The sequence below is a fragment of the Talaromyces atroroseus genome (assembly GCF_001907595.1).
Source record: "Talaromyces atroroseus strain IBT 11181 chromosome Unknown scaffold_6, whole genome shotgun sequence".
NCBI classification, from domain to species: Eukaryota; Fungi; Ascomycota; class Eurotiomycetes; order Eurotiales; family Trichocomaceae; genus Talaromyces; species Talaromyces atroroseus.
This window is the reverse complement of record NW_017971438.1, coordinates 1,250,517-1,277,021: the sequence shown is the minus strand read 5'-3', so window position 1 is coordinate 1,277,021 and position 26,505 is coordinate 1,250,517. Positions and strand designations below refer to the sequence as shown.

Below are 26,505 nucleotides of genomic sequence, written 5' to 3'. Positions count from 1 at the left end.
CAATGTCTAATTCAATTCTACTGATCCTCCTGGCCATGCTGCAGGTGCCTACACATTCTTCTCTCCCATGGTCGCCCGGCAGGGTATCTCCCTCGGCGACGCTGTTGACCTTGACGTACTACATCTGCCCAACAGTCATTGTTCCTATAAACCGAGCTATTTCCGAGAGACGATCCTCCTTCACACGGTCATGCAAGCTAGCGCTTGAAGGTTAACTACTGGCACTTATCAGAATCGAACGGTGGAGAAACCTCGGTAGTCTGTATCCGATCTCGTTGTTGCGTGTCTGAGACGCCTCCGTATCATTTCCGCTTCGTGAAAGAACGCACCTCGTAGCCGGTTAGTCTACAATCTACGTGCTCGTGACGGACCATGTGAAATTCCCACCAACTCTCGCTCGGTTTCCAGCGCGCAGAGTGAACGAATGGTGCAACACTGCGAACTCACTTGGATTATTGAAAAGGGCGGAAATGCCTCAGTTAGGATTAGGCATCAATAATTCATTTTTTAGGGTTTAGGATCTACTATACGCGCACTATAACCTATTGTGCCGCTCAAGCCAGGCCAACCAGGCGCTAAATACATAATGCTATGAAGTTTTCGAACAGTCTGCTGTCGGGTAAAAGTATCCGGTGTATATACACTAGATTATCGGGACCTTCCTCTCATTTCTCGAAATATTCGCTGGTCAGCATGTAGTCTTTTACAGAACATACAGAAGAGCAATGGGATATTCCGCAGGAAAACCATCATTCACTCGGCGTGATGGGAGTGATGTGCATTAGGAACTTGAAATAGACTTGTGCAGTAGCTCTGCCAAAAACCCATCTCAGTAAAACCACTCCATACTCCATATCTGCCATAATATAAACACAAATCCTAGAGCCCAGATCAGGACGAACCTCCACGCTCACCAACAACCAGGGCAATAAATTTCATAAAGCCCTCGGCATCAGAGCCCGTACATTCCCCATCCTCACAGGTCTCTCTCCATTTCCTAACTTTCCCGACACCCCGATTAAACCCCTTTTCTGCCGTCCAGGCTCCTCGATTCGGCCTCTCGCGATGATGGGGTGTAAAGGACGCAGTATCCCATGCTTCTTCCTGGGTAGTCTTATAAATATCCCGTAGTTTGATGCGTAGACCTGGATACTCTGCGAGTAACTTTTGGTATTCTGCCGGAGAATTAAAGTCTTTGGTCGGTTGAGTGTTGCTGCTGTCTTCTTCTTCTTCTTCTTCTTCTTCCTCTTTTGGAAAAACTTCTTGTACAGCATTTTGGGCTGTCGATGCAGGTTGCTTCAGTGCACAGTATATTTTATGTGATTTTGTGCAGCCGAGAGAACAGCTTTTGTAGCGGTTGATTAGTTGAGTGTACCGTGAGAAGAGGAGCAGGAGTGGAAACATACCTCGATACGCCGCATGTAGGGCATTTATATTTGGAATTTTCTTTCGAGCATACCTCACACAGTCCGGGCATTCTCAGGTTTACCGATGCATGCAAATCTTTCAAATAACTGTCTTGAAGAATGATAATTAAGCTCTTTCCACGTGGTCGATATAAGGCTTCTTGTTAAGAACGGGTGACAGCTCTGGCGAGTTTTTTGTCAATGCATCATACATACATATATATATATTCCCGTATGGTCCGTGCGCAGATGAGCACAGTGAAGCATCTTCAAGACATTCATCTAATCCTCAAGATGAAATACTGTCACAAGAATCACGGATGAATTCCTCCAAAGCAGCTGCAGCACTCATTTAATCGACATTGAATTAGGCGTGGTTGCAGCAACAATGATATCACGTGCCTTTGACGTCAACGTCCAACTGGTTAGGTCCGGGCAAATTCTCGCCGGCAATTATTATTAATAATTATGAGAGTTTCAACATTCACCCTTGAATCCATCGACACCACGAGTCAAAACGTACCCAGAGATCTGTAAACGGAAGAAATAATCGGCATATCCACTCGCTACCACCATGTCGGCGCAGCAAGTGTCGCGGAGTGTCGTCAGACAGACTCTGCAACGGTCGCAGAACCTCACAACGCGGCGGGTTGACGCCGCCCGGTTCATCACACGAAGGTCCATTCACTACGTGCGGAGCAGTGCCCCTGCTATAACACCGTCTCAGAGTCGTCGTAGACCGATCTTACATCCTAATCACCAGACATCGGGCCTTCCCAAGATTAATGGGCCTTCTTCAGGCAATAAGCGATCTATATTCATCCAGACGGAATCGACGCCGAATCCTGATGTGAGTTCGTTGCTGGGCAGTACTTCAAATGCATTCAATATGACAACTGACTGATCTGACTTTATATCAAGGCTCTTAAGTTCTTGCCTAACCACCCGGTCTTGCCGGAAAACTTCTCCACTCCCTTCTTAGAATACCTCTCTCCGAGGTCAACGCTCGCTCCGCCGCATCCTTCACCATTGGCAGCCAAACTGCTCAATGTCGAAGGCGTGTCATCTGTATTCTACGGAACCGATTTTATTACAGTAACCAAGTCCAGCGATGTCAACTGGGCGCACGTCAAGCCCGAAGTTTTCAGTCTGATTACCGAAGTCGTCACATCCGGCGAACAAATCGTGAACACTGTTGAGCGCACTTCTGCCGGCGGAGAGAATGCGCAGGAAGGCGGTGAAGAGGACACGCTCGGATATAACGAAGAAGATGATGAAGTTGTCGGGATGATCAAGGAGTTGCTGGAAACTCGCATTCGGCCCGCGATTCAAGAAGATGGCGGAGACATCGAGTTTCGCGGGTTTGAGAACGGAATCGTGATGTTGAAATTGCGAGGAGCTTGCCGGACTTGCGACTCGAGCACTGTCACACTCAAGAATGGCATCGAGTCGATGCTCATGCATTACGTATGTTTTACCTCTATATCCATTTCTAATATCTGACCAATACAAAGCCTGACTGACTGACCTTGCCCAGATCGAGGAAGTTCAAGGCGTCGAGCAAGTTCTAGACCAGGAGGAAGAAATTTCCATGCACGAGTTCGCCAAGTTCGAGGAGAAACTGCGACAACAGAAGGGCTCCGGTGCTACAGCATCTTCGGCACTGGATACGGCGGGGGCTTAAAATGGACACTGCAATGGATTCAATTGCTGGTACCGGTTATGTACCAATGTCCCATGTACCATGTACCAACGTACTTTGATATTTCTTTATGGATATGCGTTAAGTGATAGAAAGAATGGATATGGATATAGAATCCGTTGACTAACTTACCGGTTACCAACTGCTTAATGATTGCCACAGTAAGCACCCATGGGGCGCATCAGGTGATTTAGCAGACGGTTGGATGTGTCGTGACGTCGGCGAATCAAACCACGAAAGAAAGAGCGACTTTTGCTGTCGCATGTGATTGATTTCACATTACTTGCATTGCATGCCTGCCTTAGGCACATCAGTCCACACGTCATATTCCCCGCCCTAACTCACTCTTCCTGGCCTGAGTTTTGCCTGAATATTTCTCTTCACGTACCCGTTTCTCTTTAACCCCGCCTTTTTTTTTTGGTCTCATCAAGCCTGGGCCTAAAAGTCTTAGAATTTGTGGGGTAGGCTCTGTAAGTTACCGTTAACCGACGTAAATTTAAGTACGTGGTACGAAGTTAGTGGCTGCGGGCTATTTCGATGCAATATCAATCAATACATCAGGCATGTATGCTTGAGGAGAGATACACACGATAAATACTCGGTACTGCTCGGTTTGTGCAGAATATGGAGGATGGAGTATAGAGGAGACGCAGTAATGATGGACACAAAAAGAGAAGAAGAGAGCTCCGTCCTTTGTTCACGGCATAAGAATTCAGCTCAAGTCAGCATTTAATTTATCTTTTATACACCAGTTTCCCTTTCCCCTCTACCCCAGACATATAGTGCGCAGTGGCTGGGCCTGGAGTGGATTTAAATCCCGCAGGCCTCGGCCGGGCACAAAGGATTAGCGGTGATTGGTTGGAAGCATCGATCTCCGCATGCTGCACACGGGTACACTGTACAAAGCATTATCATACATAAGCTAGCTGGCTGCCAACTAAGAGTGTATCTCCGCGACACAGAGGCTGGATGCCACCAAGCCGGCCATCAACATGCTCAACTAGTCGCACAGGGAGATTGCAGAGTGTCAGCAGATGGATCGTATGTTCTGGACTTGCCAGGGTTAGCGTCGCACTGGACGGTGGTCCTTCTGGCATCTGCCAGCCCGGGGTGGCCAACCAGCGTGTGCGCCTAGTCAAGAGCGGGTCGTGCGGCTTATGATTGGGCCATCGCGCAAGCACCCCGGAACCGACCAAGGAAGGTGCCAGTGGCAGCCCTCCTTCCCCAACAGAACAGCTGCTGCTCCTGCTGCTTCCTCTTGTTCTTTTTTTTCTTCTTACTCTCGTTCGGTTTTCTTTTCTTTTTCTTTTCATTTATTTTTCTTCAGCATCCTTCCTTGCCTGCAATCTAACCTTGCTGCATGCACTGACGCATCGGCACGCGAGACATTATTACCTCGACTCCAGAGTCCATTCCTATCACTACAACGGAGTACCATACGGGGCACCGTGCACGGTCTCGGCGCTCTAGCACGCTGCATCCATCGCTGTCTTCCTTCGCCAACGAGCTAACTGCTTCCATTTTTATTATTTAATCAATACTTCTTCTGCAGAGGCTTTGGTACGGATACCTCGTACCCCATAATCCACCCAGCCAGTCTTTCGCTCTCGCTCTCTCCTCCCCTTTCTCCAGGTCTTACAAGAACCCGCCGCGCCACCTCTTCAAAGCACCTACCTGCCTGCCTACTCTGCCACGCCGCCTATTTGCCCCCCTTTCTTCATCATCATCAGAAAACCCCTCCTTGATCTTCTTGATTTATCAATTTCGACTTTATCCATCTCTGCGATCGGAACTATCTATGCATCAAGTCTGTCGCCACTAATTCGGCTTTAGAATACGAGAAAGAAGAAAGAAGAATAAGAAAGGCTTACCCAGGCCCTGCCATTCTCGACTATTTACTATTACTAGTGGTCGCCCGTCAGCCTAGGGGGGAGCGGAGGCTCTAAAATCAACGGATCATCTTTTCCACGTGAGTTGTTTACTTCACCCGACTTTCTTGCGAATAAAACCTATACTCCTATTAAAGCCATATCCAATATAACCTCAATCTGTTTATTGACTCTCCTTATGCGATCTAGATTCTGCAAAACCTGAAAATGCGCCACTTCTATGGTGCGCATCTCCTGTCGGCGCAAGTCTGCAAGTAGCACAACAACCCCCCCCCTCTGGGAGCCCGCGCATTCGTCCCCGATACCGTCCGTTTTCTTTGTCTGGCCACGACTACCCTTGAGACTTTACTCTTCGTGTCGCCGTTTTGAAATTCCGCGGAGTGGCGTGATATCAATAAAACGCTTCTCAAATACCGAACCGACAACGCAGCGCTCTTGAGCCTGACAAACATCCTTTTTCTCTTCTATCGTCGCCGGTCGTCGAAAATTCGAGGAGCTAGAAATATCAGGAAAAAAAAAGGCTTTGTATATTCTTTGACCTTCTTTCGGATTAGACTACGGGATAAAAGTTGTGCCCCCGCTGGGTAGAGTGGTAAGTCTTGACACGGTATTGATTCTTGAGAAGTGAGTCTAATCAGTATCAGACAGACAGATATTTCTCTTTGTTGATTTCCCATAAACCTCCACCGGGACCTTATAGATTGTATATTCTTTTGTTTCTCCAAGGTAAGACTCTTTCACAGGCGTTGCAAGCTTGAATTTGAACAAAATCATTCGCTGATTTGACCTAAAACTATAGTCTCATCATCTCTTTGCTCCTGTGCCAAGTTGCAGGGTATCAGCAATAGACGCTTACAAACAACATCACAAAAAGGATTATCAAAGAAAGAGAAATACCTCGCCGAAGATTATCCTGCGCCTATTGCCAAAGGAGGAGCAAGTGAGACTATACATTTGTCCTATATTGTTCCCAACCATGGCCGCAACAGCAGATAAACCCATTTTGCCTTCCAAGGCTGGAACCGGTTCCGCGCCTGGGAACAATGCGTCTATACGCCTAGAGAAAGCCAAACCGGGTATTAGGCGTTCCACGCCAGACTCAGAAGCTTTGACATCCTCTGACGATGAGTTTGAACACCTTCATCAAGTAGCTACTGCTCCCACTGCTCCCGTGACGAAGCCAGTTCGTCGCACATCTTGGCTCAACGAAGTGCCGCATAACCTGCCTCGCAAGACTTCGTTGACGACTTCAGGGTCCGTGGTGTCGCCAGGCTCGATTCCTTCTACGTCTGCAGCCGATCAGCCCAGCTGGACCACTAACACCAGCCCTAGTTTGAACAGCTCCATGTCCTGGAATCACGGAAGCAATTTTCCTTGGTCCACAGGCATCTGGACCTCAGAATCTCGAAAGGAGCCACCACCTCGACTCACTGAACTGAGTCAGTCGCCGACTATGCCGAACAACTCAGTTACAAGTCCGATCACAGAGGAGCTTCTGAGCCCGACGGCACGATCGATGACTGGTGATTCTGCTATTCCGTTTACGATTCCTCTTCACCCTACTCCAAAGACATACCGTTCACAGTCTTACTCTGTTGGTCAACTCGATCCTGAAACGGTCAATATGATGTCCACCAAGGCAAATAATCAATTTAATGGATTGCGTGGACGGCCTGGCAACCAACCTGGAGGACTTCAGCACCGCTCTTCTCGGCCCAGTTTGCTAGAAGATCTCGGGCATGACCCTGCGCTGCTTGGTCGTGTGCGTGAAGACGACGATGACGATGAGGCTAATTCCAAGGAATTGAATGACGCTAATTCATACGCTTCCAGTCAAGCACGAATTGAGCAATTGACAAGAGAGAATGCTCTTCTGCGACAAGCTGCACGTTATGAGGGTGCCCGTATGAGAGATCGCGCCGTCTCGTCTACGTCTATCAATAGCAATTACTCTCTCGCCCCGGGCATGCATAGCCTACACCGCATCCATGGTAGTGTACCGGAAGAGTCTGATCTTGCAGTGGAGGACTTGGATGAAGTTGGTGACATTTCAGGCTACAACGGCCTTCGAAACAGTAATCGACGAAGGCTATCTGAACACTCTGCCAACCTTGAAAGACAACTTGCCCCCTTCGGTGGTTCGGTTGAGAACAGACCACTAGAAAGCCTCAAGCGGGCTCACTGGCAGACATCTCTTGGCTTTGGTAGTATTGGTGAAATACCACAGAGTAGACGCCACTCGTTCGCAGATATTCCCACCAGACATGCCTCGATTGGATCAATTGGTGAAAATCAATCACAGTTGGGGGTACGACCGGGGCTTAGTGACAGAGAAGATGGCTTTACCAACGCTCTCGACGAGGCACTCTCTACACCAACGGTCGAAAGTGGTAAGTATTCAGTTATTTCGTATCACATCATTATATTTATATATCAGTACTGACTGCTAGAAAATTAAAAGCTTCATACTTTTCTTCCAGAGACCCTCTTCGGGCTGGAGAAATACCCGGAGTGCCTACGTCTTTGCACCAAGCCTACAATGTGCCTTCGGCGTATGGTCGACCGCATTCAGGATTAGCCCAGCCTCACCAAAACCAGCGCCTGTACATCGTGACATTCAAATGCCACCGCGCAGATGTCTTTTATATCCAGGAAGACACTGGACTTCAAGTCAATCCTGGTAATCTTGTGATTGTCGAGGCAGATCGCGGTACAGACCTTGGAACCATCCAGCACGCCAATGTCACCTGGCAAGAGGCAAAGGAGCTGAAAGAGAAGCTTGCCGAAGAGCATTATAAATGCTTGATGATGTTTTCACGCCAGGCTCAAAATGGGGCATCCAATGTGGTCAATTCAGGTCTAGGAAACCGTAGCGCTGTTGGTGGGATGGGTCCAACAGGGACTCATGGAGCGCACGAGCCTCAGTCAACAGAGATTAAACCAAAATTGATCAAGCGACTTGCTCAGAACCATGAAATTCTGACTCTGAGAGACAAGGAAGGAAATGAAGCGAAGGCTAAGCGTGTCTGCCAACAAAAAGTTGTGGAACACAGACTAAACATGGAGATTCTCGACGCCGAGTTTCAAATGTCAGTTTCCTCGCCCTTTCCATTTGATAGAAGTTAAGCCAAGTTTATACCCGATACTGATTGAATGATTTGTATGTAGGGACTGGAAGAAGTTGACCTTCTACTACTTTGCAGACTCGTATATAAACTTCAATTCTTTGGTAACGGACCTCTTCAAGATCTACAAAACTCGGATCTGGATGTCTGCTATTAACCCAGCCTCTTTTGTTACGCCATCTACTGGGCTCCAACCTCCAAGTGCAGGTGCTCTAGGCTATGCCCAGGAAACTGCATCTGATCGTCGACACCCTCATCAAAGTCGCAATTATAACGCACCCCATCTATCTCCAACACCACCAAACCTTCGTGATTCCTTAGAAAGAGGCGAATTTGGCGGTAATACGTCTAGCATGCTGCGCAATTCTTACATGGACCCGTATCAAGCATTGGGATCCTCCGTTCGGCAACACGAAACAGCTTTTGCTCACGGTGCTGCATCTCATGACCCATTCGCGCCGCCAGCGTTGAATGGATACAATTTCCTAGAGCCTTCGGGCTCAGATTATGTCAGAACAACCTCTCAGAGTCAACGATCTGATCCCGTCCAAGCAGACTGGCTAGGGAACTTCCAGGGATTATCACTCAATTCCTGATACATTTCTCACCCCCCAAAAAACATTCAGCCCGCCAGGGTTACTTTATATTTCTTCATTTCATTTCATTTCTTCTTTTCCTTTCAACCACCGTATATGAATTTCTTTCCTTCCTCGTTCGTCATTTGAAATTATTAAAATTGTCCTAGATTCTCGGTTTATATTTTCAAGGATAGGTTGATGAAGAGACCTTACGACCTGTGGCTCCATATACCTCATAGACTACGGTGACTCTCCAAGTTTACAGTTTCTTTCTCCTCTTGTGTGATTTGGTTTGTGTTGCACTGTCAATAATGCCTGTTTTCAAAAATTGATGACTTGTAACGTGGGGATGTTTCGATATCAACATTCCCGTCTTATACTCTTCTCTCTGTCTTGATTTTTCCTTTTGTATTTCTTCTTTAGGAGTGATATTCCACGTCCAATTTCTTTTTTGTACTTTTCTTTTTTTTTTGTGGTGATAGACGGGAGATCATTATGACGATTATGGCTGGATTTAAGAATCAAGTTCGCTGAGAGCTTGTGGTACAAAGAAGCAATTTGTTTTATAAGAGAGATATGAAAGAATTCGATTGCGTTTTTTTCATGAAGTGTGCATATATCACCGGGTCCTTGACAATGAGCATGAAGTTGATAATGATCGAGAATGCCAAGGAATAGTGACCACCGAAATTGCACGAACCAGCCGTAGCACGTGACCGACCGCTTCAGCCTCTCTATGATTGGCTCGAATGCGCACCTCGCCTAAAATATTTAGCGTCCCACACACAATCCCGCCTTCCACGCTTGGAGAGGGAAGCTTTGAATCTCTTTTTCAACCTCGACCAAAACGACAACGACGACTACCGACGAGGAAGCCAAGCCGACAAGGTGTGTGTGTTTTCTTGATGATGAATTGCAATTGCAATTGAAATACCCTCAAAAAGTGAACGAAGAAGAACGATCTGACTGACTTTGACTGTCTTAAACAGATGGGTGCCTTGAAATACGTTGAAGAGCTTCAGAAGAAGAAGCAGTCTGACGTGCTTCGCTTCCTGCTGCGCGTTCGATGCTGGGAGGTGAGATTCTACGAACCCTGAAACTTTTTGCTTTTTTATTATCATTATTTTGAATGCTTTATCGGAAACCTGCCGGAATATGGAGATCGAAAAAGAAGAAAGAAGAAAACAGGACAGCCCGTCGAGACAGAAAAAGATGATGGAAGATTGGAAGAAAAAATATTCTTGCGATTCGCCTTACAAAAAAAAAACGGTCACAGAGGAATTTGATACCCATTGGAGTATTCTTTTAGGACGTTTTTCTTTTCTGCGCTGGCTCCTTATAAAAAAAATTTCTTTTCTTTTTAATCCGATCCGGTCCAGGTGGATGTGTGGCACATCAAATGAGCAGCACTTGTTGTTGATTTTTTTCTCTTTTGGAATTTATTGCTCGAGTGCTTGCTTGTGTCTTGCTATACACTCGTTGAACTTTGCTGAGAGTGCATTAATATAGCTTCGTCAACTCAATGTGATCCACCGTGCTTCCCGCCCATCGCGTCCCGACAAGGCTCGCCGTCTCGGCTACAAGGCCAAGCAGGGCTATGTCATCTACCGTGTCCGTGTCCGCCGTGGAGGACGCAAGCGCCCTGCTCCTAAGGGTGCCACCTACGGTATGGCTTTGATACGAAAGTGATGAAAGTGCAATGGGCTAATTTATCGATTTTGGTTTTCTACAGGCAAGCCCACCAACCAGGGTATCAACCAGCTCAAGTACCAGCGCTCCCTCCGCTCCACCGCCGAGGAGCGCGTTGGTCGCCGCTGCGCCAACTTGCGTGTCCTGAACTCCTACTGGGTTAACCAGGACTCGACCTACAAGTACTACGAAGTCATCTTGGTCGACCCTCAGCACAAGGCTATCCGCCGTGATGCCCGCATCAACTGGATCGCCAACCCCGTCCACAAGGTAAATTCTCTCGCGTCAAAGTAAATCGGCCGGTTTAAAGAGAAAGAAATACTAATAGTTTACTTCTTTCTAGCACCGTGAATCCCGCGGCCTCACTGCCACCGGCAAGAAGTCTCGTGGTATCAACAAGGGCCACGGCTACACCAAGACCAACGCCGGCCGAAGGAAGACCTGGAAGCGCCACAACACCCAGAGCTACTGGAGATACCGTTAGATGCGAAAATAACAAACGGTGGTGGTTGCGAGCGAAAGAAGGAGTGTGGCACCTGGCTTTTTCTCTCTGCTTGCTTGGAGAGAAGTTTCTGGGTTGCACTAGGGAACAAAAATTTCACACCATGGTTCATTACAATTATGATTCCAGTATTAAATATTTTGAGGGTTTCAAGCGTGTTATGATTGGTTTTTACGAAAGGAGTCGTCCTTTTTCATTGGCGTGACGACTTAGCCAAAAAAAATATAAACGTCAATTGATAATATGATGTCTGCCCTCTGAAGTGCGACAGAGCTTTGTCCTGTAGACTTTTTTTTTTGGCCATGAAAGTACGGAGTAGAGGGATACTATTCTCGTGTTAATATATACTATCGATCAACATGTTTTAGACGGGTACAGGTACTTGGCTGCCACTACTATGCGGTATGGAGCCCCAGGTACCAGTACCAGGCGACACGGGCAGGACCAGCCAATGACCAGGCAGGGACAATTGGGACATGGGCGTTAACAAAGACCTTGTCTCAGATGGCCAAGCTCTTATCATCATGACCCTCGGCCAAGCGAGCTAGATGACTTACTTGACTGCATCGCTTGGGCACGAAATCCTGCAAAGCTCCTCCCCCCCTTAGAGATCGACATATTATAGTTGCGCACGCCTTTTTCGACGTTGCGAGCCCTCTCAAACTTGAACTACGCGCATAATCCTGGCCAACCTGTGTGCATATAATCGATCATAATCCGCCCGAATTCTGCTGTCGTGTTGCATACGATACTGCCCCCCGCGTCTCTGCTCTGCTGCTTCTTGGTCTGCATGCGGCAACAACATCGCAACATCACCATTCGACTCAACGCTGACCGACCGACCGACCGACCTTGTACGGTTCTTCCTGAACAAGCACTTGTCATGCACTAGTCGAGCTGGTATCGAAACAACGAAGCAAAGAGAAAAAAGATAAGAAAGATTGTACTATACATGCCTCGTCCACATGCCGCCGTGGACCTCTCGAATACTCCCGAGCACGTCGGCGTCGTCGAGCTCGCATTCCAACCAGGTCCATGCGCCGCCTCCTCCGTCTCATCGCAATGCCGTCGAGCCGGATAGAACTGCACTCATTGCCATAGACTACAATGTCCCAATTCTCTCACCGACGACACCGACGGCGCCGGCCTTTTCCTCTCCATCTTCACGCAATCGCCGTCGACCCCATGCCCGCTCCATCAGCCAGCCGTTCCCCTCACTCATGGATGCAAGCGCCCTTCGAAAGACCGACAAGAAAGCCGCCGCCGTTAACCGGGACTTGGACGCAGATTTTAGCGATACTGAACCATCCGGCTCGAACAAGGTACGGAGTCCCGGTGAGGATCTGGTGAGTGGGAAATGCATGGCATGCCATTCTACCTGTCGCTGGCCGAGACATATCCAAGTCTTTAGGTGCACGGTCTGTTTGACAGTTAATGATCTTGAGCCGCGCCCTGCTTCTACTAAGGGAGGGTACCAGCATGATGATGTGGACAGTGAAGCACATCCACCGCCGCCGCCGCCCAAAGATGGTTCTCCTGAACGTTCGCTACCTGGTAGGTTGGACATTCCATTTTGAACTCAAAGATGGGCACAATTCTGACTCTTGATTGTAGCAGTCCCCATATCTATCGAAGAGACAAGGAATATTATCGACGGCTGTCTGTCGAGATATCTCCAGCGTTGCCTGTCTGGAAACCAAGATTCTGAACCCGCGCGGCCGGACCAGAAGATTCGTGAAACCAGCCATAGACGACAGGAACCACAGACTGATGAAAAGCAGGCGGCGCCTTCGAATATCCCATTCACGCTCTCCAGCACAAATTTCCTGTCTCCGCCTTCCAGTGGCGCAGAAGATATGGCACGGAGAGATGGCCGTTCGATGAGATTTCGATCAAGTTCGGACACTCCACCTTTGTCACGAAGACGCGGCCATTCTGCTCAAGGTGAAAGAGATCGCTCACCATTGCGCCTAAACACAAAGGCCACGGAGCCGAAAACTCGACCGTCCATGTTCCGTCCTTTGGAGGAGTACATTATTAGATCCTTCACAGGTTGCGACTGCCTCAATGTCTCTTTCATGACCGCCAGTGCGCTTCGTACAATCACGACTGCTCCCGAAGATGATCGCCCGAAGCAGCAGGTACTAAGTCCAACTTCTCCAACGTCTGAAAATGTTCTGTTCCCAGAGATCGATCCGAAAATGTTGCTGCTGGGCGATCTTGCCGAAAACTCGTCTTGGTGGATGGGCGGCCGGCCGCGCCGTCATGAGAGTAAAGAGCCCAAAGACAGCGCCCCGCGACGAGACAAATCCCCTCTCCGGCCAAAATCTATTGTGACGACAAGGTCTCCGCGGATCGAATGGGGAGCGGTAGCTGAATGGTATCATTTAGTCCTACATGCTGGGGAAAATTGGAGAGAAACGTGGAAAAATCTAAAACAAAAGACGAGTATCGATGGACAGATCGAATCGGGTGTTTCAGTTGACCTGAACCTGATAGAAAAGGAGATAGCGGAGGCACGAGTGCACGCCCAGAAGACCCTGTTTAAAGCGACTGAGAATCTATTAAAGCGTCCTCGTCGTCCGCTGCAGCGCCCTGAGCTGACCAGGTTCCTGCTCATATTACTCGCGAATCCTGAGCTAAACCCTCTCAGTGGCAGTACGCCGGTGGCACCGAATCTTCCTCCCCTAGAAAGTGTTGCGGATAGCCAAAAACCAGTCCCCAATTTCAGTAGACCGCATGGGGCGGGCGAAAAGAAGGTTTCGACCAGGTCGCAATCCAGTAGCCTTGGTCACCATTCTGGAATCGTCAAGAGAATCTTGGGTCTGCTTGGAAACCTGCCCAATGAATGCCATCACTACTTGGTAGGGTGGTTTGCGCGTCTGTCTAAGAGTCAATTTGAGACATTCGTAGGACTCATTGGACGGTTTATCACATATCGGCTGAGTAAACAGCATCATCATCATCATCATCATGGTCGACATCGCAGCGGATCGGTGCAGCCTGTGAATGGACTGGTTCCAAGTTTCCCAGGCGGTATTGAGAGCTCACCGGCTCATCTACACGCGGTGCTTCATGACTCGCGCCCTCCAGGCCAGAGCAACGAGGGTAGCAGCCATAGCCGACGAATGATGTATAATACAGACGACTGGCAGATTCGAGCAGCGGCCCGAGTCATGGCATTGCTATTCGCTGCGAACAACCAAGCCAAAACCTCAACTAGCAAGCGTGACGCTCTTCTCCCGAAGGATTATAATGCGGCCACGGCGCCTCTTATCTCTCAGTACAAGCGCAGTTCGATGACGTTACCGTTGCATTATTTTTATAACACACTGTTGGATTACTCTGATCTTGTTTCTGATTTCGAAGCGTGGGAGGCACGGACTGCCAAGTTTTCGTTTTGTCAGTATCCTTTCTTCTTGAGCATCGCTGCAAAGAGCCGGATTCTGGAGCACGATGCTAGACGTCAAATGTCTATCAAGGCCCGGGAGGCCTTTCTGGATAGTATTCTGAATCGCAAGGACGTCAGTCAATATTTGAACCTGAAAGTTCGGCGAGATTGTCTTATCGAAGACAGTCTGCGAGGTGTCAGTGAAGTGGTCGGCGCAGGGTCAGAAGACATTAAGAAAAGTTTGCGAATCGAGTTTATTGGCGAGGAGGGCGTGGATGCGGGAGGTCTTCGCAAGGAGTGGTTTTTACTGCTTGTCAGGGAGGTTTTTGATCCTAATCATGGTATGTTTCATTGATAAGGCTAGAGCGGAAGAAATACTTACTACGAATAGGCCTTTTTGTTTATGACGAGGACTCTCAGTATTGCTATTTTAACCCCTTTTGCTTTGAATCTTCAGAGCAGTTTTTCCTAGTTGGAGTTCTTCTGGGCCTTGCGATCTACAACTCGACGATCCTTGACATCGCATTGCCACCCTTCGCATTCAAGAAGCTTCTCGCCGCAGCTCCGGCAACTAGCATACCGGCAGCCGCGCAAAAACCGCCTCATGTCTCGTCACTCGACGATCTCAGCGAGTATCGACCAGCACTAGCCAAGGGCCTCCGAGCGCTTTTGGACTTTGACGGCCACGTCCAGGAGACGTTCTGCTACGACTTCGTGGCGCAGGTCGATCGCTACGGCCAGAATGTCAAAGTTCCCCTTTGCCCAAACGGAGAGAAGAAGCCAGTCACCAACACGAACCGCCATGAATTCGTCAGCTTGTACGTTCAATACTTGCTCGACACGGCTGTTCAGCGGCAATTCGAGCCTTTCAAAAGAGGATTCTACACTGTCTGTGGCGGTAACGCGCTCGCATTGTTCCGCCCGGAAGAGATCGAGTTGATGGTTCGTGGATCCGACGAACCCCTGGACGTGCCTACCTTACGAGCGGTAGCTACATATGAAAACTGGCCTGCCCCGAAAGCAGCAGACTTGCAAGTCCACGCAACCACACAACCATCATCATCCTCAACATCCAAAGAACCCCCAACCACGGATCCCCCCTCAGAACCAGTAATAACCTGGTTCTGGGATTTCTTCACGCGCTCCTCCCCTTCCAACCAGCGCAAACTCCTCTCCTTCGTAACAGGCAGCGACCGCATCCCTGCCACCGGCGCCGCAAGTCTGAGTATCCGACTCTCGTGTCTCGGCGAGGATTGCGAGCGCTACCCGATTGCGCATACGTGTTTTAATAAACTGGGGCTTTTCAGGTATGCCTCCAAGCAGAAGTTGGAGAGGAAGTTGTGGGATGCGATTTGTAATAGCGAGGGGTTTGGGTTGAAGTGAGATTATATCAACCTATCTATCTATCTATTCATGTAACCGATGGGAGGTGCTAAGAGAGAAGGATTGGTCTGTTTGGTTTATGGAAGATTGATTTGAGTTGGGGTAGTTACTTGATATGATTAGGGCTAGGGCCTTGAGCCCTAACTTTGCAGTCGAAGCTACGTTTTAAAGTCTCTAAGATAAGCCCTGCTAGGTTACGAAGTAAATGTGAATATCAATTGGCCTAGGCTAGGTCATGTGTCCACGAAATGAACGCTCAATAAAATGATTGACAGCATTATGATCCACAATGCGACAATGCCTTCTTTTGTGTGGGTGAGTGAGTGAGTGGCTAATTATGTACACTGAAATGAATGAAGTGAAAAGAAAAATAAATAAAGGTCTTAAGCCTGAATACAATACTGGTAGCCGAGCCACAGGTTCGAGCACGTTGCGTCTAGACCTGAATTCCAGTCCATGAGCTGAGACGCAGTAATACCGACTTCGGCCTCAACCTGGAGGCAGTAGTCGCCGGACACCACGGTGTAGTATTTCGTGCAAGAAGAGACGGCACCAGGGTAGACAGGGTCGGACGAAGCTGTTGCGGTGGCAGCCGCAGAGGTAGGAGAGGCTGTTGTGGTGGTTGCGGTGGTGGTAACTGGTGTTGTGGTAGTTGTTGGCACCGGTGATGTGGTGGTGGTGGTGGTGAAAGTTGCAGGCGGTTCAGTAGCGACTGGCGCGCTGGTTGTGGTTGGAGCGACTGTGGTGGGGGTTACCGTGGGGGTCACCGTGGGAGTTTCCGTGGGGGTGGCCGTGGTCGAAGTGGCTGAGGTAGAGGTCGTGGCTGATGTGGCGCTGCTGGGGGAAGTCGAGCCACTCGAGCCTGTCAGATCGCCAATAGTGCTCGAGTCACAAGAACTGGCACCCGTGGACCATCCAGTGAGACGGTTGGCAACATCAGAGACATAGCAATGAGTAGCAATGCCCTGGCCCAGGTTGCCGTCACTGGCGATGGAGCCAGAGTTGTACAGTCGTGCAGCCATATAGTACTTGGTGACGTCGTCAACGCCCGTCTTAGCGAGGAGTTGCTGAAGACCGTCACCGCTGGATGTGCCCGCGGTACCGTCGTTGATCATTTGAGTGATCTCACTGGCCGGGCATGGATCCTGGACATCGCCGTTGTTGCATGATCCCGCACCGTCGTGGCTCTGCATGAGACCCGGGTTGACAACGCCGTAGTTGGTGGTGGGTACTCGCACGCAACCTTGGCTCTCCTGCATGACGATAGCCAGGATAAAGCGGGCGTCAACGCCAGTGGAGCTGGCAACGGACTGGATGCTGTTGGACAAGTCATTGATCTCGTCATCGGAGTTGTTGGCAACGGCCCATTGGGCACAAGAGCTGGACATGGTCTCCTTGTTGGCTTCGAACATTTCATCGAAAGACGAGACCCAGTCGCTTAGGGAAGGCCAGCCATCCGAGACGTCTCCATTTCCACCAAAGACAGTGTATATGCCGCGCTTCTGGAAAGAATGAACTTCATCAACATTGCGAGAAGGAAGGGAAGGAACCGGAGCTCCGAAAATGAGTGCTGGAAGGCTGCCGGCAGCCAGGATCTATATGGATCAAACAGTCAGAATGAAACAACATTAAAGGGTATGCAGGAGTCGACCTACAGAAAGAAGGACAGACATGATGATGTCAAAGAGCGTTGAGGGAATGGAAGAAGTCTCGCTTGCTTGCCAGAAGAAAAGAGAGAAGGAAAATAGCGCGGGCGGCTCATTCTCTTATTTAATATCAGCGAGTCGACTCATCCATCCCTTGTGAGTCTGACTCGGCATTTGATAGGTGTGGACGAGAACCCACTCGGTCATCCCTCGCCAGCTGAACCGCATGCTTAGGCCAGGGAGGACAATTTAGTATTTAGTCTTTACCAAGGACGGCAAATCCACTGCATGAAGCAGACCCAATGGCGGATTGCCATCGGGGTTGAGGCTGGCTGTGGGCGCAACATGTGAAACGCCTTAGGCCGCCACGCCGCTGCCATTGGCTGACAGCGGCCCCGCCAGAGGGTTGCAGCCCTAAGCCCTAACTAGCCTTCTTCATGTATATTATTCTTATATTATCGCGGGCCCTCCTTCATTTATCTTGATTAATTGTTTATGATTTCGTCCTAGTCAGATTCCCTGAGCATGCTAGATTTGCTGACTACACAAGCTGTATGGACATGACAGATCCATGACCGTCGTAAATAATCGTAAGATCATATGGTATAGTCGATAATCTGCCTTTCGATCGTCGCCATGCAGTCCATGTCTTCATTCTCCCTCTTCAACTCTATCGCCCTCTCCTTGAACCTCTGATCCGCCAGCACCGCCTCCACGCCGGTCCTGATCTGCTCAATGCCGGGCGTCGACGACTCCAAGTCCCATGCATAGCCCGCATAGACCGCCCTCATTGTCACCTCCTTCTTGTCCAGCGCCTCCCCAGCCAACACCGCAGGTGTGCCGTTCGTCACCGCATGGCTCGTTGATCCGTAACCGGCATTGCACACAAACACGTCGGCATACGGCAAAATGTGGTCATATGGCAGAAAGTCCGTCCACCGCGTATTCTCCGGCACGTCGATGTTATCCCCCAGCGTGGCGCCTCTTATCCCAAGCGTCGCGATGGTGAGTATATCGTCCCTGCCCCTAAAGGCCTCCATGGTCGGCACGACGAGCTGGTTGTAGTCCACATGCGCAGTGCCCTGGGACACGAAAACAATCTTCCGATCTTTCTTCCCGGCGCTCTCCAACACCTCGCCCCACCAACTCGGTGCCTCGAAGACGCTGCTTGACAGTAGCCTGGGCGGCAAACACCCGGCAAACCGCAGCTTGGGCGGCATGTCGGACAGCGGATACTCCATGCTAGGACTGCACATTTGGAAGCATACATCAGGCGCAGAATACCATGTAGCAAAAGGATGGTCCTCCGGGACAGTGGTGCACCCGGCCTCCCGCATCGCACGTTGAGCGGCCTCGAAGAGCGGCAGCCAGGGACCTTGGTTGGCGAGATTGTGCAGTTCCTTGTTCCGCAGCAGACAGGCGCGTGATGTGTCGTAGGGAAGGCCCATGGAGAATGGAGCAGTATCGACGCTTGGAGCGGAGATATTGACTGCACCGATGCCGATGGTCTTGGGGAACGAGGCAAACCCTAAGGGAGCAGGACGGCCGTATGCAAAGGGGGTGACGTTCATGCTGCAGAGCTCGTGGACGATGATGATCTGCCGGTTTGGGTCGCGCTGCTTGAGCTTGATGAGAGCATCTTCGAGATGCTGGGTCCGGACTGGCATGGTGTTGTAGAGGAAATTGACCAGGCCGTGCACAAAGAGCGGCAGGCGACAGTCTGTGATGGCTTTACCTGCTGCTACGACGGCTTCTGGATTCGGGACGGGGTCGAGCATGGATGGAATAGGGCTGAATTCCGCGCCCATGGCTAGGATGTCGGCTTCGAATTGGGCATAGCCATGGAAGACGACGGTATAGCCTCGCTGAATCATGGATGAAGCGATGTTGAGGAGTGGGTAGGTGTGCCCTTCGCCGGGCAAGGCTGTGAAGAAGAGAATGGGTTTTGCATTGCCTCCGTTTGTGGCCATGTTCTACTATCGACTATCAAGGTCAGGTTATACTAGATTGGCGGTTGATGCTGGAGTATCTGTCTGAATCCAACCCTAACCCGAAGTCTAACATTATAAGTAGAGGCCGCGAGGTGGGAGAGATCAGTATGAAAGAGCGATAATCTAGATTGCTTAGCAACGTTGCAATGCAGCGGTAATTCACATGTCAGGCCGCTTATCATCGAGGCTGATGGACGTCTCCGATTTCAAGGACCAGTTAACTAACTAATGCGGCGCGGATTGTTGGTTGGTTCAATGCAACGCTTGTAGAGCTGGCTGCGGCTGAAGCCTGATAATCTCTAGCTAGGCCATTCTTCACAGTAACGTAGGATTCGGCTTGTATTTAGCTTATGATCTTAGCAACTGCGTGATACGTAGTCTTCTAGACCCCAGAGATAGAGTAAAAGCTGCATGAAATACGATCAATGTAACGTTGCTGGCTGTATGCTGCTGCTTTCTTCTACTAATGCTGAAGAAGTTCCCTATTACATTCAGAGGGTAAAAAAGGAAAAGGAAAAAAAAAAAAAAAAGAACACAAGGCTTTACAAGAAGAACAGCTAGTTCGGCGGCACAATGGCCTCACCCAGCCTTATCGCCGCCATCGTCATCTTGGTCGGCTTCACGGCGTACGCCAAACTCTTCTGGCGCCCGGCTCTACACCCTAAAGCGCCGCCGCTCACCCACGGCGTGTACCCTATCGTAGGCGCTACAAAGTTCTTCACCCGCCGCTGGGACTTCTTCCGCAACGCCGCACGCGCCTCCAGCACCGGCAACTTCAGCTTCTTCGTTGGCCCCAAACTAGTTGTCGGCCTGACCGCAGAATCTTCGCGGCAGGTATTTTTTGACAATCGCCACTTCGGCTTTGCAGAGGGTTATGGCGGCCTGGCCGAGGGGTTCTCGGTGCTGTTTGGCCCATCGGCTGAAGCGAGCAAGGCCGCTAAGAAGCTGGAAGAGCAGCTCGCAGCGGCAGGGAACGACGCAAAGAAGAGGCAGGAAGCAGAAGATAGAATGAACTTTTCAAAATTTTTCAACAGTCGCATGGTGCGTGTGCTCCGGACGGACGCTATGCAGCGCAACTTGCCCAAGCTAGTTGGCGATGTGCGCGCGCGACTGGGAGATCTGGCGGCTGCCATTCCGAACAAGGGCTTCACAGACGAGGCTGTCGTGGATCCCTTTGAGGACATCTTCAAGATTGCCTTTCAGCTTACTATCCGGTCGGTTGGGTGTGGCGACATCGCCGAGGATACGGAGCTGATGGGCAGGATGATGCACTGGTATCATCTGGTGGACAGTCTGACGTCGCCAACGGCGGTTATGTATCCTTGGATCCCAACCTGGGGCATGATCAAGCGGACTATGGCGGGGATGAAGCTGTTTGAGATTGTGAAGAAGATTGGGGACGAGAGGCTGCGGACAGGGAAGCGGGGAGAGGACGCCATGCAGATTATGATGGATCAGGGGGATGACATGGGGAATATTGTCGGGGTAAGTATTTACCTCCTCTACCTAGCATTCTCAAGTGACGAAAATGCTGATATTGTTTCACTATTCAGTTTGTCGTGTCAGGCCTCCTTGCCGGCACCATCAACTCCGGTGTCAACGCCTCCTGGATTCTCGTCTTTCTTTCTCTCAACCCGCAATGGATGAATAAAGTCCGTGCCGAAGTTGAGGCGGCCATCAGCAAGAGCGCTACTACTACAGATCCCAATGCTACCATGGTTGAGAAGCTGGCTTCGCTGCCGCTCGAGTCCTGGGAGACCGAGTTTCCGACAATCGAGGTGTGTCTCAGGGAATGCATCCGGCTCACGGCGACTGGAGCAACCTTCCGGCGCAATATCAGCGGCCAGGACATCCAAGTCGGCGATGAGATCGTTCCCAAGGACGCTTATGTAGCATATCACTTTAACGATACCCACCAGGACCCCAGCATATACCCTAACCCGACGAAATGGGACCCTGGCCGTTACTCCGAGGACAGGGCCGAGGACAAGAAAAAGCAGTATGCGTATCTTGGCTGGGGAGTCGGACGGCATCCGTGCTGTAAGTTCTCTAAGCGCCTAGCTCTATAAGTTTTCTAGATGTATACAGCTTGATACTGACCAAGGACAGTGGGTATGCGCTTCGCAAAGCTGGAGCAGTATCTCATCGTTGCTTTTTTCGTCACTGTCTTCGACTACATCGCCTGCGATTCTAAGGGGAACCCTATTACAACTCCGACCCCGATCGACTTGAATGCCTTTTCGGCTCGTCGACCGGAGCCGAGGGTGTATTTAAAGTATAAGTTGAAGGAGCAAATCTGAGCGACCTGTCTGGCTATCGGGAGTCGTGCTAGTAGTTTACCTTGCTTTTGAGAACTCTATTCTCTTCTATATCGGACTATCTAAGAAAATCAACTCCAGGGTGTCACTTATAGGTCAATGCAAGTTCGTAATCAGATTATACTACTTCCATAACCCTTTTTCATGCCTCGCAGCTTACTACGGAAGCTACCAGAGCCATGTTCCACTGTCTAGGTATACATATATTTCATAGGTATAAAAAAAAGCCTCTATTTTTTCGTATCGTCTGTGTTTGTCTCGTTAATTTTCCTAACTTTAACACTTTTCCATCTCAAACCAAAAGAGCTAATCAATGCAAGACCGGCCAATCCCAGAGCAAGATACCAGATAGACCTCATCGAGTCATTATAAGCATTCAAAGATTCATCCAGCTTGTCAGGAGGGACGAGATTCTTTAGACTGCCCGCTCCGCTGCTCGCAAGGCTGGCTGCATCGAGGTTGGGGACAATTCCCGCGAGTTTTCGGATGAGTTGGTTTTCAAGCAGACTCTGAGATGCGGTCACGAAGATGGTGCCGCCAAGAAAGACAAAGAAATTGAATATTGACGTTCCAATGGAGATGTCCTTGTCGGAGAGAACGGTCTGGATTACAATATTGGGCTGTTGAAGACATAGACCGAGTCCGGCACCTGTCAAGATCTGAACGAGGCAAATTAGCTGGGTGTCATTGTCATTCATTCAGAGATATGACAGCCTCTCACCTGATAGCCGATTGATTTGCCCTCATTTATGTCCACTGTCCATGTGGCGACCAAAGCTGCACCTGCAACAAGCATCATGCCACCAATAACGGAGAATGGAGTGTAGTATCCAACCTTGCTGACAAGAAAACCGGACAAGACAATGGCAACCACATTGCTCAACAGCAACGGGAGCAGGGACAGACCAGAACTCTGCGGCGATTTGCTCTGCACGACTTGAAACCAAATCGGGAGGTAAAAGGTATACAACACTAGCACAGACCCCGTGGAGAAGCCAATCATGCATCCACAGAGTATGTCGCGTTGGCAAACAATCCTTGGAGGCACTGTAGCGTTCTCTTTACGCCATACCTGACAGGCAATGAATCCAAGTAAGAAGACTCCAAAGAGAACGAATAGCGCAACTACACGAGCCTGCGACCAACTTTGATCCTCTCCGCCAAACTGAAGAGCAAAGAGGAAGCAGATAATCGACGGCGCAATCAGAAGGAACCCAAGAGGGTCGAATTCGAGGATCCTTTTACGCCATGATGTTGCCGGCTTGCATGGCGGAGGAGCGTCTGGAGCAAGGATAACTAGCAGGACCATAGCAACGCCTCCGGTAGGCACATTGATCCAGAAGCACCAGCGCCAACTGACGGATGTGAGATAGCCGCCCAGGATAGGCCCAAGGATGGACGATATCCCAAACATCGACCCCAGCGAGCCCAGGAACTTGGGCCGTTTCTCCAGAGGAACGAGATGGGTGACGAGCAGAAAGGCACCGGGCCCGATGCCAACGGCTCCCATGCCAGAGATTACACGACCGACAATAAAGGCATTCGAGGATGGCGCTGCTGCGCTGATGATGGACCCAAGCTCAAACAGGGCCGTGAGTACCAAGAGAACCCATTTCGTCGAGTAATACTGGTAGATGAGACCGAACGAGAGCTGGGAAGCGCAGATGGGCAGCAGAAAGCCAGACTCGTACCAGGAAATGTCCGCGAAGCTGTTGAACTGGCTGGATATGGTTGGGATGGCGGTACCAATAATCGTGCGGTCCTAGTCGTCGAAGTCTCAGTTCAGCAGATAGGTAGTGGCTAATGGTATTCTATCATACCAGAGCAACAAGGAAGAAGACGAGGGAGACGGCCAACATGGCCGGCATGACCTTCTTCAGGGGAGGGTATATCTTGTCATCAATGTCTTCCGTCTCGGCGTTTGTCTCTACATTTTTCTCTAGGGAGTTTCCCGTAGCCTCCATTTTCCGTGTAGATCAGTTGTAGTCTCCCAAATGTTGGCTGCTAGGAACAACAAATGCCATATATGAAGCTAGCCCTAGCGCGATATTGATTCAGCCCATGCCCTTGCTCTTGCTACGTGGGGGCCATATTATGGGTCCGTCAACTACACATCAGATGGCAGGTTACCTAGGTATGTAGCATGTTCAGTGAGCCGAAGCTGAGCTAATACACCTTCATCTACTAGATGAGCGCCAACAAGTCGCCCTCTCCGCAATGAATTTCCCCGTACCACGTGCTTTATTTTGTTACCTATTTGCTATTGACCGTATAAATAGATAGGAATATTTTAAAAGATTCCTGTTGCGATTCTTGGGCCTCATCAAAAAGGCATAAGATGAGTATCAGCCTCATATACAACCAACACTGGATCATGTAATCTAGCACCAGAAAGGCCATACAGAACTATATCCATTATGCTTCTATAAAACAATTCAGATCATGTCTGTCTAGTACTTTGACCATCAGTAATACTGCTAACAACTGGATGATGAGGTTCTCCCAATTCAATATCCTCCACACCATCCTGAATCCTGTGGTATTCATTCTGTGCCATTAAAATCTCTGCTCTGGCTAAGTATGGCGGCAATGGACTCTTCCCATCAAGATCTTCGGCATGAATCTGAACAATCTCTATTTGCTCATCTTCATGTTGTTGCTTTGGCCTATCGACCAAGGGGGCGTCTCGTGTTGTGCGTAGAATAGTCGAGAATTTGGTATTGTATGTTCGTTCCCCGTTCGCAATAAAAGCCAAAACTCCACTAACCACACACAATAAAGTGAAGAAGATGCCTAATCCGTATGCTGTCCACAAAACGCCTTTTGAGTATAAGTACACGTTCATAGAAGATGTGACAGTCACGTTCACCTTCCCGGGAGCATATGGACTGGACATGTTCGGCTGAAGCGAATATTGGGCGATCAGAGACAATGTAGCATTTCTAAATGCATCTTCAAGGGCGTCTAACAGCGGCATAGTTCCATTGCCAGATATCGTTATTGAGTCACCGAGCCATTCTACTTGCTCCCTGCCGAGCTCGCTGAGCTCCCTGTCTTGGTCGGCAGATTGCAAGAATGCAAGTTCGTTCGTCTGTAAGAACACTGTGGTCATGAGGCTCGTGTCTTTGGCGACTAATGACCAGGCGCCATCATCCACTTGGTAATTTGCAACCGTACCAACCATCATCATACCGAAAGCATCCATTACAGCCTGATAGGAAAACATCTCCACGAGAGTTGTATTATAGTCACTCGCAGCAGAACCTTGCGGATCGATAATGGTGCCATTCGCATAGGTGACTCCAAAAGGATAGGACCCTTCAACGCCCCCAATATAACCGACATCACTGATGTGTTTCAACGGAAGAGTGGTGTTTATAGTCTGGGCGCCATTGACATAAGTAAAGTTGCTGATATACGTGGCATTGTAAAGAGAGCATTCCAAAATCGTCGAATCATTCAAAGCTGATTTCTCCATGTTGCAATTCTCGGATAGCCCACTATACATGCGCGGTAGTGCAGCAACCATGATTGCAAGCGGTGGATAGCTTGCAGGATATGGATAACCATCGCTTGCAGCGAAATCTTCCCCCTTGGGTCCCACAGTACCACTTCGAAGAGAGTAACTTCCCGAGGAATTGGTGAATGGCAGTGAGCCATTTGACGTGGACGAATCCGGGACCCAGGAGATATAGCCATAGGAGATACCACAGGGGGTTGAATTCCTATAGGAGGCATTTATTGTATCGAATATGTTGTCCGTAATTTCCTGGTGAAGAGTGGCATTGACTGGCTGGCAGTTTATCGCTGGTCCATTAAACTTCAAAACCCAGGACGAGTTTGCTTGCGGTGGACTAATAGGTTGGATTTCTCCATCGGTTAGGGCTAAAGTGACGGCCTTTCGCACTCCATACTGGGGGCCCAGATAGTTGTAGACTGGTGAGCTTGCTTCGCCAGCAGCGAGGAATGCAAAGTTCATAGAGGTGAAGTCGACTCGTGGAACTAACTGCATTGATGCATTGGATATTTGCTTCATATGCACGGTCAACGTTGATGGCGTAATGAACGACATTACGGGGAGGAGCCTTTTTGTTTTTGTCTCAATTATATCCCATGATCAGATTCAGTTCAAGAATTGATACGAGATGATCTCTCCCGTTGATATATCATATCACTCACCAAAACACAACCGCCATCGGCATAGCATTTGTAAACCCTTTCCATAGCGCCGGCGAAAAACACAAGAACCCATTACCGAGGACGTCTAGAATATTGTCAATCGTGCCCAGAGTATTGGACTGCTGACGTAGTTTCCTCCATGCTATTTGCTGAAAGGCGGTAGATACAGCATAACCCAGCCAATACTTTGTTATAAATGCAAATAATGTGCCAGCCGATAAAGCGATTTGCTGTCCCGATATACTGTATGGAATACCGAGGATATCATATTGAGAGTTGGGGGTCTGTTGATTGTTCAGGGAGTTATAGAACGCATGATGGCCGACAGCGAAGGCGGCGCCGAGCAAAGTGCTGAATGCGAGGGTTAACGGAGCTGATCTTAGAGCGTCAAGCATATTTATTAAAACGTTGTGTTTAAACGTTAGGACCGGAACACTCTGGGGCTTTTTACTATTTAACATAACTAACTACAAGGAACACTACGGCGTAGTAGTAGTGGCTATGCATCCCAGCCGCACTCGACTGACTGGGATTAATTCAGCTTCATGCAACTAGGGCCCTGGCACTAACCGGCCCCTACTGCCTAGTCAGGCCCGTGTTATTAACGCGGGCCCGGATGACTAGGCAGTAGGGGCCGGTTAGTGGGCGAAGCAAGGTCATAACATTTCTCGATGAATTGATGAATTGAAGACTTGTTGTATATAGG

At 49.4% G+C, this 26,505-nt stretch overlaps 10 protein-coding genes across 10 annotated transcripts; 5 read left to right on the top strand and 5 right to left on the bottom strand.

Annotated features, from left to right (window-relative positions):
• Positions 1-749: 749 nt before the first annotated feature.
• On the bottom strand, positions 750-1,421 carry UA08_05362 (hypothetical protein; the record flags this gene model as incomplete). The annotated part of the gene is made up of 3 exons (XM_020267675.1): positions 750-856; positions 903-1,296; positions 1,407-1,421. The coding sequence occupies 3 exons, from the start codon at positions 1,419-1,421 to the stop codon at positions 750-752; spliced, it is 516 nt and encodes a 171-aa protein (XP_020119661.1).
• A 559-nt stretch (positions 1,422-1,980) lies between these two features.
• UA08_05361 (NifU-like protein) lies at positions 1,981-3,090 on the top strand (the record flags this gene model as incomplete). Its single annotated transcript, XM_020267674.1, has 3 exons — positions 1,981-2,256; positions 2,328-2,873; positions 2,944-3,090. 3 exons carry the CDS (start codon positions 1,981-1,983, stop codon positions 3,088-3,090), a joined length of 969 nt encoding a protein of 322 aa, XP_020119662.1.
• Positions 3,091-5,973: 2,883 nt separating this feature from the next.
• Positions 5,974-8,718, top strand: UA08_05360 (hypothetical protein; the record flags this gene model as incomplete). The annotated part of the gene is made up of 3 exons (XM_020267673.1): positions 5,974-7,387; positions 7,459-8,086; positions 8,166-8,718. The coding sequence occupies 3 exons, from the start codon at positions 5,974-5,976 to the stop codon at positions 8,716-8,718; spliced, it is 2,595 nt and encodes an 864-aa protein (XP_020119667.1).
• Positions 8,719-9,689: 971 nt separating this feature from the next.
• Positions 9,690-10,873, top strand: UA08_05359 (60S ribosomal protein L15; the record flags this gene model as incomplete). Its single annotated transcript, XM_020267672.1, has 4 exons — positions 9,690-9,776; positions 10,210-10,366; positions 10,433-10,659; positions 10,733-10,873. 4 exons carry the CDS (start codon positions 9,690-9,692, stop codon positions 10,871-10,873), a joined length of 612 nt encoding a protein of 203 aa, XP_020119668.1.
• A 983-nt stretch (positions 10,874-11,856) lies between these two features.
• UA08_05358 (hypothetical protein) lies at positions 11,857-15,665 on the top strand (the record flags this gene model as incomplete). The annotated part of the gene is made up of 4 exons (XM_020267671.1): positions 11,857-12,237; positions 12,337-12,445; positions 12,509-14,623; positions 14,674-15,665. The coding sequence occupies 4 exons, from the start codon at positions 11,857-11,859 to the stop codon at positions 15,663-15,665; spliced, it is 3,597 nt and encodes a 1,198-aa protein (XP_020119665.1).
• Positions 15,666-16,048: 383 nt separating this feature from the next.
• On the bottom strand, positions 16,049-17,338 carry UA08_05357 (hypothetical protein; the record flags this gene model as incomplete). The annotated part of the gene is made up of 2 exons (XM_020267670.1): positions 16,049-17,260; positions 17,321-17,338. The coding sequence occupies 2 exons, from the start codon at positions 17,336-17,338 to the stop codon at positions 16,049-16,051; spliced, it is 1,230 nt and encodes a 409-aa protein (XP_020119666.1).
• A 569-nt stretch (positions 17,339-17,907) lies between these two features.
• Positions 17,908-19,281, bottom strand: UA08_05356 (hypothetical protein; the record flags this gene model as incomplete). The annotated part of the gene is made up of 1 exon (XM_020267669.1): positions 17,908-19,281. The coding sequence occupies one exon, from the start codon at positions 19,279-19,281 to the stop codon at positions 17,908-17,910; it is 1,374 nt and encodes a 457-aa protein (XP_020119715.1).
• Positions 19,282-19,875: 594 nt separating this feature from the next.
• On the top strand, positions 19,876-21,602 carry UA08_05355 (hypothetical protein; the record flags this gene model as incomplete). The annotated part of the gene is made up of 3 exons (XM_020267667.1): positions 19,876-20,787; positions 20,856-21,342; positions 21,412-21,602. The coding sequence occupies 3 exons, from the start codon at positions 19,876-19,878 to the stop codon at positions 21,600-21,602; spliced, it is 1,590 nt and encodes a 529-aa protein (XP_020119535.1).
• A 248-nt stretch (positions 21,603-21,850) lies between these two features.
• Positions 21,851-23,584, bottom strand: UA08_05354 (hypothetical protein; the record flags this gene model as incomplete). Its single annotated transcript, XM_020267666.1, has 3 exons — positions 21,851-22,279; positions 22,342-23,382; positions 23,441-23,584. 3 exons carry the CDS (start codon positions 23,582-23,584, stop codon positions 21,851-21,853), a joined length of 1,614 nt encoding a protein of 537 aa, XP_020119707.1.
• A 476-nt stretch (positions 23,585-24,060) lies between these two features.
• Positions 24,061-26,194, bottom strand: UA08_05353 (hypothetical protein; the record flags this gene model as incomplete). The annotated part of the gene is made up of 2 exons (XM_020267665.1): positions 24,061-25,705; positions 25,800-26,194. The coding sequence occupies 2 exons, from the start codon at positions 26,192-26,194 to the stop codon at positions 24,061-24,063; spliced, it is 2,040 nt and encodes a 679-aa protein (XP_020119706.1).
• Between the last annotated feature and the right edge of the window lie 311 nt (positions 26,195-26,505).